Genomic DNA, 14,945 nt, shown 5'->3' on the forward strand with positions numbered 1-14,945 from the left:
TTGTAGAGTCAGAATCGGAGTCGGATAGATTTTGGGGTAAAAGGAGTCGGAGCTGGAATCGCTAAAACAAGTTAACTCTGACTCCAGTTTTCGTTGGACAGTTTGAATTTGAAATGAAATTAAAATGAATTGAAAAAAATTAATGACAAGCTGGGTTATTATTTTTATTTATGGACTGTATACATTAATAAATAGTTATTTTCTATTTTATTTAACTATTAATAAATACATATAAGGGAGGAGGATGGATGTAATATTTGCCATTAGTGATTAAACTGATTCATTTAGTTACAAATCTCACTGATAAATTTAGGTAAGCAACAATAGCAGCAAGAACTCCTAAAATTGGTGCCATTCTTAGGAAGCGAGCAGGAAAAGGAGCAATTATTGATCAAACAATGCGATAAGGAAATACATATTTGATGATAAAGAGGTTTTTAGAATTAAGAACATTTTTAGAAGATGTAGATAACCCTAATGTTTTACTAAGAGAAAGACTGTGGAATGATCTTTCAGAATTGGAAACTCTTCTTTCTACACCGTATATAGCCACAAAAGTCTGAAGAATTGACAGGAGGCGAGAATGGGATGTTTGTTCTTTCTGAAATGGAGAGCTTATTGCAGAAGGAATCATTTCTTCAATGAAGAAAAGAGAAACTAGTTTGCTAGACAACGAGATCTTGCTGGGTTATTTATATGGAGCTCCGAAAAACCGAATTCTCTTGGATGACGAACAAATTAAAAAGGCAAAGAAAGTCATCTATGAACTTTCATTAAGAATGAAATTATTCTCAGAACAACTGGAGAATTCGAATAAGGACAGTCAAACTTCAGACATTGTAATTGAGCCTTTGTCATCCTTTTCCATTGATGAATTAGATTTTGAGAAATATCTTTGGATAATATTGAAAAGGCTAAGGCAAAGCAAATGAAAATTAAAAAAAAGAAAAAAAAAAAAAAAAAACAAGAGCTTTTAGATATAAAAATGAAAAAATACAAACAAGATTTCTACACGGCCTTTGAAGAAATAGAGATATATGATTGTGCTTGCAAGACATCTCTTTTAGAACTTATAAAAATCTATCCTGAAAAATTAAAAGAAGTAGCCTTAACAGTAACAGCTCTTCCTCCTATTCAAGTTAATGTGGAAAGTCTCTTCTTAACTCTGAAGTTTATCAAATCCGATCTATGGCCCTCCAACAAAGAAAATCTTGCCTAAGCTATACTGTTTCTTAGAAATAACTAATGCCAGTTTTTCCATTTCATAATAAATGCTAATTTATATAAATAATTTGCTATGCCATCAATTTTTTCTGTAGCATCTATTACTTCTTTTATATTAAAAAAATAAGCTGTAACCCATGTGTATATACTTACATATATATATATATATTAATTTATTTATTAAACAGTTAACTTGTATTCGCACTAAATGGATTTAAGATCATACAACATTATATATATATATATATATATGAGAGAGAGAGTTGGAGTCAGAATCATTAAAATTCCAGGAGTCGGAGTCGGTCATTTTCCCTACCGACTCCATAGCCCTGCTTGTAACTGGAATGACTTTATAAGCGATAAGAATATTTGAGACCTGATATTGTATGCAATAAGCTTAAATATTAAAATGGTACACATACTTCTAAGAATTTGAAAATGTGACCCTCTAAACGAAAATATCGCTTATTCAGGTTATCCTATAACGGGGTTTGATCGTAATAACAAATATGTAAATAAATTGGTGGTTTATCATGATGGGCATAAATTTTTTAATGTTTATGGGTGTTCTAACAAAAAATTAATTCAAAATCGTAATACATGCTTTGTATTTTTATTTTACATTTCTTTATCCAGCAAGTACAGGACGATGCAAATGATAATTCTCGTTTTGAAATATTCAACACGAAAAGAGATGAAGAAAATTCCTTCTTTTAAAAATTCACAATAAAATAAATAGACTTGTTGCATATATCTACAAGATTATGCTATCAGATCAATAAATAAACAGAAATAATTCATAATTATTAAAGTAGATAACGAATAAATTATCTGTAAATTAGACAATTAAAGAAAGCTTACGAAAATACGAAAACCTACAATATTGAATCCTAAGATAATATTGATGCTTGATTTACAATTGATCAATCTCTTCAAGATATGGACTTACATTTTCATAATTAATTAAATGACACTAAAATTAATACACACGAAGTAAAGAAAAAGAGTTCTTTTTTGAAATTTTTCTAATGATTCTGAGAGTTTTGGTGATGTTCATCACTTCATTTCACTTCTCCGGCTGAACGTACCTCTACAACAGAAAATAAATAAATAAATACATAAAGAATGAAAGAAAGAAAAAAAAATAAAAACTATGAAATAAAATAAATGGAGAAAAATGGTGATATGTATTGTAAAGTTTTTAGAATCAAAACGAACATAAAATACATATGATTTACCTAATATTTTATTTTTCAACATAACATTTTTGAACTTTTTGATGTTATTTCTATTGCTTGTATTTATTCTTGTCCTTTTCTTACTACTTGTTTTTATTATGTTTCTACTACCTGTTTTTTTTTTTTTTTTTTTCTTATTCATGTGCCCACCATTGGAAATAAAATAAATAAATAACTTTTTCAACATAATTCCCTCGAAGCTCAGTGTCTTTAGTTCAACTTTTCAAAGCAAGCAATGGCAACACTGTACGGAAGAAAAAAAAATTATCTCCAGCGGAATACTGCGTATCGAAAATTCTAAAGATATGCTCTTTTAAAATTATTTTGCGACATTGCTATTGAACTGAATTTTATGGTTTAAGTGCAAACATGATATTTAATAAATAAAGGTAACACGCAAAACGTTTAAAAAATCGCCCCTTTGGGCGTAATGTAAAATCTGAAAGCTTTCAGGTTTTTTTTTTTTTAATTTTTATTTTATTCTAGGAACCTGTTTTGCTTACCCCTCATTTCTTTTCAGGAAATATGTATGCATGAAGATCGCAATAAGCGTCAAATATGACCACGTGAATCGAGAGACAGAAACGCTTTGAAAGTTCTGCTCATATACAAGGTCTAACAGAGCTGATGATCGGAACATGGCAAAAATAATAATTTTTAGAATATAGTGTAAGATGTAGTATGAAATACGAAAGCAGGAACACAGCGCGTATGTAAAACACAAAGAACAAAAAGTCTTTTTATATGGATGTTTACTAGAATTGCTTAAACGAAGGATCAACAGCTGCAACTATGCATCACAACAACGGCGAAGAGATTGACATTCACTTTGGATACGTACTACATTCTTTTTCAGCAGAGACGCTAATTCTGGCAGCAAGGTCTTTAGGAAAATCAACTGCTTTTCTCAAGCGAAATCGATCCTCGTTATGATGCATTTATTGTAGTTGAAGTTGAACAATTCTTCTAAATACCAAACATTATTTCCTGCATCTATCAGGGATTAAAATGACTTTGAGTTCTCTATGTTCTTAATACTTGCGGTGTTTTGCTTTATAGTATTTCACAATCCACTCACTGTACATTATATTGCATTATTTTGTTTTATTTAATCCTCCTTTAAAATTCTCTCAGAGATATATATTTTCAATCACTAAAATACTCTAAATATTCGTATTTTGGCATTTTTAAATTTAAAGAAATCAAGTTTGTTAAAATTACGGAACCTTACCATTTTCAAGTTTTTTTGTACGTAGGAAAATAGTTGTTATAAAAAATAAAACACTAATTGTGTGACTCCCATACGATAAAAATTCTCTGTGATATTTGATATTAAATTCGAATATCGTATTCAAGTGCCCTATACAAATTGAAGAGCGAAAGTTTTGCATTTTTACGTAAGTAAAAGTAAAATAGCAGTTTAGAAAAATATTCTGATGTAAACATATTAAATACCGAGCATTTCTATGCAAATTATTCTGAAAAATATTAATCAATATAACTTTTCTTAAAATGAGGATTGTGTTGACAGAATCTTACAGTATTCATATTCTAGAAAACAAAGACAGGCTTCACTATTGGCACTTAGACAACTTGTAATATTATTTGCATAATTAAAAATGAAAATTATTTGTAATTTAATTTATTTCTTGCACGATAACCAGATTGGGATTCTAAAGTAATAAAGCTTCATAATAATAATGATAAAGTATTTTTAGACTTTGAAAAGTTATAAATTACTTGGCATAAAAATTCTTTCGGCATCTCAACCATAACAAAACTATAAATTAAACACATCAGCATCACTGAATGGCACAAAGGAGGAAAATCAACCTCGAATTAATTTTAATTAATTTATTAACCGACCCCTCACTGCATATTGAAAATGAGGTCAAAAACGCAAATTTTTTAAATTAAATATCTCTGTTAATTTTTATCGTATTGGAGCCGAGCTTTTTAAGTATTATTTAATTCAAATTAATACGAAATTCTCATAAACGTAGTATAGGGACTGGAAAAACGTATAAAACGCTAGGTTTCGTATTTCTTTCAAAACTGATTTCTTTAAATTTAAAAATGCGAAACTTGAACATTTGCATCATTTATTTTCGTTTATTCGGTTTCCAGTTGCAAATTTTTGCATACGACCAACGGTTGCAAAAATAAAAACCGGGCAAGGACTTTAATACACACGTTGCACATATACGACAAATGCTTCATTTATTAATATGATCTTCCCACATTCAGAATTGATTTGACAGTTGACAGGAATATGTAACCATAAGAACAAAAAATAATTATCATGTGTAAATACAACTATACAAATAATATACATGACCAAGTGGAATAAGTTAGATGGAAAATGCAGATGCGTGAAAGAGGAAATAAAAAGCTAACCTCACATAATAATAATTCAATAATAAACATATTTCTTTTAATTTAAGTGATTAGGATAGAAACGATGTGAAAAAAATGAGTATACAGCGAAAATAAACAAGTTTCAGATTTTAAATTACGTCCAAAGGGGCGTTTTTTTAACATTTTGTGTGTTACTTTTATTTATTAAATATCATCTTCCTCTCACTTAAACCATAAAATTCAGTTCAAGAGAAATATCGCAAAATAATTTTAAATTGAGCATATCTTTAGAATTTCCGATACAGAGTGTCACGCTCTGGAGATAAAAATGTTTTTTCTGTGCAACTTTGCCATTGCTCGCTTTGAAATCCTTGAGTTTGTTAATCAAAAATTCGTTAAAGTTTTACAAAATATGAAATTTATAACAAAACAAATTCCGAATTTCAAATTTGGGCATCCAGATGCCCATATTCGCAGTAGGATTAATTCATTCAAAATTTGATGGCTCTACGTACCGTTGTTTTACCACAAAGCGAGAAAACATACATACATTTAATGCAGATTCTTCATTATTAAATTTCTTTAAATATAATACGGGGCGATAATATTTGGTGGCAACAGTTACAAAAGTGAAATGGACATTTAAAGTGATTCGACGCAAAATCGCAACACGAAAACAATAGTCCCTCAGGAACAAAGCCCCTTTGGACTAACAATGAAGTTATACATGCATATTATATTTGTCTCACGAGATAGTGACATGATAAAATTGTACATATACCGCCTCCTGATGAGACATATACCCAATTCCCTTGTCCATTGCCTATATTTATTTTCGTTTTATGCTTAGTTTTCACATTGTTTCAGACCTATGGACTTTAATATCATAAATTATGAAATTCTGTAGTCGAATAGCTATGATAATTGAATAATGATGATTTGAACAAATTTTATAGTATACTGTCCAATGGGCTGAAACTCAATCATTAAATATGTCTTAGGGCACAAGAAGCACCCGCTTCGCTCTTGCATCTTGTGCATCAGTTACAGTCTGTAGGGTTTATATTTATTTTAACTAACATTTATTTTAAGTTTAAACTATCTTTCCTGCCAAGCCTTACTTTCCCCTGGAACTGCCAATGCCAGAATATGTAAATTTGAGTAGAACCCGCAAGGATTCAAATTATCAGCGGAAGTATTATGATTTAAATAGAAGGAAACAAGTTCGGTGTGTGATATTCTTACTTAGCGAGCGCGGAGGTAGTTAGCGAGAATTTGAAGGACCCCGCGTTTCGGCCTATGTGCTTGGCGGGAAGTAGTGTTAATCGTTCCAGTGAGCTTCAAGTCTGCTGAATTAGCAGCGGTATTGTAAAACGCGGTGAGTTAGTTATTTTAGAGAGCCTCGTAGTTAGAATCTTGTCTTTACTTTCTTTTCAGGTTATTATTTTTATTTGACTGCCAAGTTGGCACAGTCTGTGAGCGTCAAGAGCACGCAATTGTAATTTATTACGTTGAATAAAAAGGGACTTAAACCCTTCACAAGGCTCTATCTTTTATACAAGTTTTCACAGTCACCTCTTGGTTGCGTGCAAGTTGGAGGCGCGCAACGTTATATTGGCGCCCGAACAATTATCGAACTGAAATGGCCGAAAATTGGATGGAAGCCGCTGGACAACACCAAGAAATGACAACTCAGTTAGAAGGATTTGGATACCTGGTCCAGACTTTGAGAGCGTCAATCAAGCCAAACGTCTATTTCGACGGAAAAAATTCGGTGTCGGTATTTCTAGAAGGTCTAGAAAACCACTTTCAGCTCTACCCTGTGCCTGAAAGACAAAAAGTTGCCATCGCCACATCAGCACTAAGAGGACAGGCCGCGCTATGGTGGAAAAACATAGGCAAATTTTTACTAGGTGAATTTGGAAGCCAGACATATACATTTGAAAATTTCAAAAAATCGTTAGTAAAGGCCTTCCCCATAGTGAAAGATCGCGCACGGCTGAAAGCCGAACTATATAGTTTCTATCAACGGGATACAGCAAAATTGACGGACTTTATTTTACGAAAAATCAAGCTAACGGATATGCTGTATGGAAAGAAACCCGATGCGGAGATAATTGAAATAATATTACCAAGATTGTTACCCGCTGTCCAAGACTACTTTGAAATTAGAAACCCAAGCACATTGCAGGAACTTTTCGAATTGGCGGTGAAGTTTCAAAATCGCAGAATAGCGGAAAAAGCGAGAGGGGAAACATATTCTCAAAGTACCCGAAGGAAGGAGGAAACCAGAAATGGAAATCGCTCTTATGGGGGAAAGAACTATCAAGCTAACGCATCGAAACTCGAAGGTCAAGGCTCAAAAAGAAAATTTGAAAATAAACATCCGCGTACCCAGAAGACACAGATTGAAAGGAAAGCTTTAAACGAGTAGAGGGGCCTGTGAAAGGGAGGGTCCAGACCCCGGAAGTTTTAAAAAAACCCTCAAATAGACATTTAAACACGGTCATCGTAAAAAACTCACAGCTACCAATTATACAAGTCCTGGTTGGCGATGTACCAGTAGAAGCCCTCATCGATACAGGAGCAGAAGGAAATTTTATGAGTGAAAATTTCTTCAAAAAGAATTTTTATAGGATACGATTATTTAAAACCAGAAATACGGAAATTATAGCGGCGCAAGGAAAAACATGTCACTGCATCGGGAAATTATCATTAAACTTACAGGTAAAAGAGGAAAGTCTCAAAGTATTAATTTTTGTCGTTAAAGATCTGCAACACTCTCTTATTTTAGGTATGGACTTTCTAAGGGCCGCGAGGGCCAAATTAAATTTTCAAGATAGTTCCGTGGTGTTGGAGATGGACCAGAGGGTGGTGGAACCTGTGGAGACACCTGAATTGGACCTTAGCCATCTGAATGACCATGAAAGTAAAGCAATACAGCAAGTGGTGAGTAATTTTTCTCATTTGTTTTCAGAAAAACCAGGAAACTGCCAAATAATAACTCACAAGATTCAATTAAATGCCGAAAAACCTTGTAGGACTAAACCGTATCGTTATGATAAACAAAAAGACCTAATCATCGAAGAACATATTCAGGAGATGTTAAAGAATAAAATAATAACGCCCATAAATAGTGAGTAAGCGAGTCCAGTCGTACTATGTAGGAAAAAGAACGAGTTTCCTCCTTCGGATAAAAGGGCTTGAAGGTTTGCTATTGATTACAGAAAACTAAATAGTATTACCAAATTTCCAGTTTACCCTTTGCCGGTTATAGACGAGATCATTAGACAGATCAAATCGACAAGATATATGTCTACTTTGGACTTAACGTCTGGCTACTATCAAATAGCTATGAGACCCGAAGATATACATAAAACCGCGTTTATAACAAAATCGGGCACTTATGCATTTTTACGCATGCCTTTTGGGTTGTGTGGGGCCCCATCAACATTCCAGAGAGCTATGGACATTGTTCTAAAGCCTGTCCTAGGAAAATCAACTTTAATTTATCTAGATGATATAATTATAACGAGTAGTACGTTGGAACAACACATTAATGACCTCGAACAAGTTTTTAAATTATTAAAAAAAGCCGGTCTTACAATTAACGCCTCAAAATGCAAGTTCGCAACTAAAGAACTTAAATATCTCGGTTATAAAATTTCGCGAAAGGGTATAGAAACGCAAGATTCAAAAATAAAAGCTATTAAGAATTTCCCACCGCCCAACACCGCCAAGAAACTTTCTTCTTTCCTTGGATTATGTTCTTACTATCGATCTTTCATAAAAGATTTCGCTAATATTGTTGAACCACTCTTAGTAATCAAAAGAAAAAGGGCTAAATTTACGTGGACAGCGGAAGCTAACACAGCTTTTGAAAGATTAAAAGAAGCGCTTATTAATGCCCCTGTTTTAAAATTCCCTGAGGGGGACGAAAACCTGGAAATTGCAGCAGATGCGTCAGACTATGCGGTGGGTGCGGTTCTTATGCAAAATAACCATCCGCTGGCATTTTTTAGTAAAACATTGAATCAGACACTAAGGAATTATACAGCTACAGAAAGAGAAACATTAGCCGTATTAATGGCTGTACACAAATTTCGAGTTTATTTCGGCAAATCGCCAGTAACAGTCTTTTCGGATCATGCGGCTGTTGGTAGACTTTACTCGGGAAAAAACCTAACGTTAATAAGATGGGCTTTAAAACTCCAAGAATATAATATCACAATAAAATATAAACCGGGTAAGGAAAACAATGTAGCTGACGCACTTTCTCGTATAAAACTGGACGATGAAGGAAATGAACTTAAATGCGCTGTGTTGACTTCAAAAATTTTAGATTCTAGAAATACAGTTATTACTGAACTGAAAGCTGATCCTGAATTTGGAAATATCTATGCTTATTTGAAAGACCCCGAAAGCTTCGAGCACACAGATATCGATGCGATAAGAAATAGAGCAAAAAACTATGAAATAATAGATAATTTATTATTCTATACGAAAACAACAAACGAAAATCTTGAGTATAAGCCAGTCATCCCAGCCTCGCTTCGATTAAGCATTTTGAAGGAGTTGCACGAAAAAAAAAACAGCGGGCCACCTCGGGGTCAGAAAGACTATAAAAAGGGTACGCGAGGCGGTATATTTCCCGCAATTATACAAAATAGTAACGGCGTATGTCAGGTCCTGCAATCAATGTCAGTTAATAAATGATATTAATTACAGCCCGGCCGGGTACTTAAATAGCATTCGCGCTACATTTCCGAATGAAATTTTAGGCATAGATCTCCTTGGTCCCTTTCCCCAGAGCGAGTTAAATAAAAATCGTTTTCTTTTAGTAATAGTAGATCATTTTTCAAAATGGATAGAAATTGTTCCACTTAAACGCGCGTCAGCCAAAACAGTCGCAGATGCATTCTTACACAGATACATTTTAAAATACGGTGCACCGATAAAAGTCATTAGCGATAACGGAAAACAATTCATTAGTCAAATATTTGAAAACATATGCAATAGACTTGGCATACGCCATATCAAAATGGTTCCGTATAGACCACAGGCTAACATAGCAGAAAGAGTTAATAAAAACATAGTAAAAATAATTTGCAGTTACGTGAGCACACATCACAAGCGCTGGGATGGCTACATAAATGAATTAGCTTATGCTTTAAGAACGGCACATCATGATACTACGGGAAAAACTCCAGCAGAATTATTTTTAGGCAGAAAGTTAATTACGCCTTTAGATAAATTATTCTTTGTGCAACAAAGAGAGCAGGAGTTTAAACAAAAAGATGTGCAAAAGCTCATTGATCAGGCGCTTAAAACCTCGGATACGGCAAGAAATAGGCAGAAACTATATTACGATAGAAAACGCCGTGAAGCAGATTTTAAAGTTGGGGATAAAGTATTGAAGCGGAAATTTTCTTTATCAAGTGCCCCAGACAATTTTATGGCAAAGCTAGCTCCAAAGTTTGAAGGCCCCTATGTAATTCAGGAAATCAAAGGAGTAGTCTTATATCTTAAGAACGAGAGAGGGGAAATCTGTAAAGCAAGTCCCGACCAGGTGAAAAAATACTATAATCCAAATGATTTTGAAATCCTTAAAAGTTTCTTGCAGGACTCAAGTCTAAACGAAATAGAAGGGCCAGAGACAACTATTCCACCACCCAAGAAACAGAGAACGGAAGAGAGACCTAGCACTTCTACAATCCGGACGTCGGTATCAAAAAGAAAAAATAATTTTCAAACTCCAGCGTTTAAGAAAAACAAAAATACAGATGCACCGGGTAAAGAAACCGTGGTAAAGAGAAAAACACCACCTACAAAGGATAGCAGGAGAAATTACACATCAAGGAGAACGCGCACACGGCCACAGAGTCAGGTGCCAGCAAGGCCGCCGTTCCGGAAACTGAAACGCCAACAGGAGGCACAAAAAATACGAGGAACAGAAGAAATTCAAGGACTCCAGACCGGAGGACGTCAAGACCAGCCGTCCCAGGAAGAAACGGAAAGGCCAACAACCAGACGATTACTCCGCCAAGAGGCCAGCATGTAGAGGACGCAAAAGAAAAAGCAACGTGGACGACACTCGGAGATCAATAAGGAGAAGATTAACATCCATGAAACCTCTAACTTGGGACCAATTCTGCCAAAAACGAATGACGGAGTTTCAAGCATCGAAAACTCAAAGATAAGTTAAAACCTTCTATAAATTTTTTTTCTCTTTTGTTCCGAAATGTTATGCATAAGTACGAAGTTCTATGTTTTGACGAAAGTCAATATGTCTCGGTTGAGACTTAGTTTTGTTTTACTTTATTTAGCTAAGGCAAAAGTATTATTTTCTTTAAGTGTAAAAGCTAAAAACAAGCATTTTCTGTTGGTCGAAAGACTAATTCTGTTATGTTAAAGCCAAAATTTGGCCGAAGATAAAAATAACTTCGTATTCTTGTATTAATAAGAATTTTACTTTCAGTGCCGCCAGCTTGGCGAAGAATGAGTAAAGTAAAAATTTATTTTCTCTTATTCATTTTATGGTAAATTGTAAAAATCCTATGTATTAAAATCTTGTAAATGTACGTAAATACTTGAATGTTATGTAAAAGTAGAATTTAGTCTAGAAGCATAAAATTGTAGATGCTAAAAGTGAATGCTTAAAAGCAATGAAGTCAAAATTTAAGTATTAAACTGTAAAGTCATGCTTTAGAGCGAAAGCCTGCATGCTTAAAGATGAATGAGGGGGAAGTTAGAATGAATGTGTTTTGTAGGGTTCTCCACCTACATTTGAATTTTTAAGAATATTAAAGTAGCTCATTGAGTTGTAGAATGTCGAGTAAGGTGTGTCTAGTTGGTCGGTGAATTCTAACAAATCATGGTGGTTAGGGGAAGTGTTGTAAGACTAAAACACGAATATTCCCGTTTGACACCACACACGGTGGAGAGCCAGGGTAAAGTTAAATTAATGCTTGAAAAATTGAATGAATGTGAAGTAAGTAATAACTAAGAAAAACGAATCGTTTAAAAACAAAAATTTATTGTGTCAAGAAAGTGTAAATTATAATGTATGTAGAAAGATACTGATACTTATTCCTTCCAGATGCTGGAAGGAAAGACCAAGATTGATTGATGAAGTCCAGGAAAAGTTGCTGTAAGAAGAGAGCTTTATAACGATCAACAGAATTTTAGGATACAAATGGTTACATAAGATATTTTTTTTGTGTAAACGAGGTTCTCGCCAGTTAGTTCAGAGTTAGAGAAACTTACAACAGGTCGTTTGTAGGACCTGCTTCCAAGTTTTCCAAATTCTGGCAGCGGCAAATGTAGGGTTTATATTTATTTTAACTAACATTTATTTGAAGTTTAAATTATCTTTCCTGTCAAGCCTTACTTTCCCCTGGAACTGCCAATGCCAGAATATGTAAATTTGAGTAGAACGCGCAAGGATTCAAATTATCAACGGAAGTATTATGATTTAAATAGAAGGAAACAAGTTCGGTGTGTGATATTCTTACTTAGCGAGCGCGGAGGTAGTTAGCGAGAATTTGAAGGACCCCGCGTTTCGGCCTATGTGCTTGGCGGGAAGTAGTGTTAATCGTTCCAGTGAGCTTCAAGTCTGCTGAATTAGCAGCGGTATTGTAAAACGCGGTGAGTTAGTTATTTTAGAGAGCCTCGTAGTTAGAATCTTGTCTTTACTTTCTTTTCAGGTTATTATTTTTATTTGACTGCCAAGTTGGCACAGTCTGTGAGCGTCAAGAGCACGCAATTGTAATTTATTACGTTGAATAAAAAGGGACTTAAACCCTTCACAAGGCTCTATCTTTTATACAAGTTTTCACAGTCACCTCTTGGTTGCGTGCAAGTTGGAGGCGCGCAACGTTATAAGTCTATGATCTACTTCGAAGTAGGTTTATGTTTTATGAATGGATTCTCTGCAGGGTCGCTTTCGTGACTTATATAAAATGATACGAATCAGTTTCAATGGAAATTTGTCCAAAGATGCATCTTTTCTCTTACACAGATAGATATCGTGCTCTTTGCAGTAATTCATTAAACAACCATCCAGTCTAAGCCATATAATACTTATACTAATCATAGTGATTTGTGGCAATATTATTGTTCATTGCAGAAAAAAAAATTAAATTAAGTAAATTGAAACCAAAAATTAAGAATCTCAGGATAATTTGAAATTATTTTGTTTGCTTTCAAAACTTTTTAAATAATGAACTTTTTTAAAATTATGAAGTGTTTGTTTTTACAAAATTTCACTTACCTGTAGGGTAGAGTATTTTCCGCATGTACCAAAATCCCTTAATTCAGGCTAAACTAATTAATGCGGGCTCTAAATCATCAGCAACATTGTCATCATTAAATCCGGCTTTATGTTTTCTATTCGTAGGATTTATTCTGAAAGTTTCAGTATAATTTGAGGCATTTCCCATTTGTTCTTTTCTACTTGGAATATGTATAACTTGAGGTGGGCCACTGCGATCATCATCACGAGTATGTCTGTCATTATACAAATCTTCATGATTAATGTAAAGAATTCTGATCGTGTCAGGATAAGGATCTACAATAGCTTCAGTTGTATTAGTGTTTAAATAAGGCTTTTCAAGATAGCTTATAGATCTATTATCAGTACTATTATTTTTGGAAGCATCGTAGTTGCCCGTGTAGTCTCCATTCAAAATGTAACGAACATTACTGTTGCTTAGATACTCACTACCCTCCACGTTTGGAATATCTTCCGTAATATGTTGCCTATTACCTTCTTTATTTGCATCATCATTTTTTGAAGAAGGAACACGACCAGAGCTATATTTTAAAACTAATTCTGTTTTATTGGCCCCACCTTTGGTAATTTTCTCTGTGTATCTCCGATTAGTTATCCGCGGACTTATATCTATAATTTCCATCGGTGGGCCTAGAGGCATATTATCATCTTTATCTACTCCAAAATTATCATGAGTATTGTAATTATTCATGAATCCTTCATTTCCAATTGATATTTCATCGGAATGCGTTTGCAGGAGACTCATTTCACGCTGAGGTTCTATGTCTGCTCTTGGTTCGTCATCAGACTGCACTATTTTTTTAGGGACATTTATCTCACCTTCGGTATCTACAGGCTGACTATCTTCAAGAATGTGGCCATATTTGATTTCACTCTTATTAGTATACGTAACTTTTTTAATATTTTCACTTTTTGGAATGGAATGTGTATGTGTTTGAACCTCAGGGATACTATAACTGGAACTGGAATCAGATTCGAAAGGGCTAACTTTACTATCATTCAGCTTCCTTTCGTGCTTGCCTTGATATGTTGCTTCAAATGGTTGTTTTTGAAAAGTAAAATTTTGTGCTTCTTCCTTGTGAAGAAGATCTGAACTGAGTGTCTCTTTACCGCCAATCTGTTCAATTTCTACACTTTTCTTATCGGTGTCTACAGGCTGACTGTTTTCATGAGTCTGGTCATAATTTATTTCACTCATCTTAGCCTGCATGCCTTCGACCCGTTTGTTAATTCCATCGTTTTTTGGAAGAAAATCTGCATTATTTTTCTTTTCAGAGTAACTGTCTGGCTGTGTGAAACCGATTTCGGATTGGATAAATGTTCTGTCATTCTGTTCCGTTTTGTATCTACCTTGATCTATTGCTTTAGCAGCTTGTTCTGGGAAAGGCACATCCTCCATTCGTTTCTTGTAGGGAAGAGCTGAAGTAAAAGATAGTCCTATTAAGAGAAGAATCTGAAAAAAAGAATCACAAAATAATATCAATATGATTATTGTTAGAAATAAGCAGAATTACAGAAAGCTAGATTTAAAAATTTTATAAGATATCGAATTTATAAGATATGAGCAAACGTACTAAAACTGTATGACGTAATATTTGGAACAGAAACTATACTAGCATATAAATTGCCTAGCAATGCTTTCAAACAAGAATATATGAATGGCTTATTAAGACCACTCAAAATCAATATAACTCCTAATTAATGAATTCCGTCCACGAATACTGTTTAATGTGAAAGGTTACAAAAGTTTATTTAGGTTAGAACAAAAAACCTCACTAAGGCTATTTAACTAGATGGATGCCTTCACACAGACATTTAAAGCGAACTAGTTC

At 34.0% G+C, this 14,945-nt stretch overlaps 1 protein-coding gene across 1 annotated transcript; it reads right to left on the bottom strand.

Annotated features, from left to right (window-relative positions):
- Positions 1-1,855: 1,855 nt before the first annotated feature.
- LOC146998917 (uncharacterized) lies at positions 1,856-14,560 on the bottom strand. Its single transcript, XM_085810356.1, has 2 exons — positions 13,093-14,560; positions 1,856-2,314 (listed from the first exon to the last, which is right to left on the bottom strand). The coding sequence occupies exon 1, from the start codon at positions 14,510-14,512 to the stop codon at positions 13,136-13,138; it is 1,377 nt and encodes a 458-aa protein (XP_085666482.1). The 5' UTR covers positions 14,513-14,560; the 3' UTR covers positions 1,856-2,314; positions 13,093-13,135.
- Between the last annotated feature and the right edge of the window lie 385 nt (positions 14,561-14,945).

The sequence above is a fragment of the Stegodyphus dumicola genome, chromosome 2 (genome assembly GCF_044657685.1).
Source record: "Stegodyphus dumicola isolate Sdum_Otavi_A_Nest chromosome 2, ASM4465768v1".
Classification (NCBI taxonomy): Eukaryota; Metazoa; Arthropoda; class Arachnida; order Araneae; family Eresidae; genus Stegodyphus; species Stegodyphus dumicola.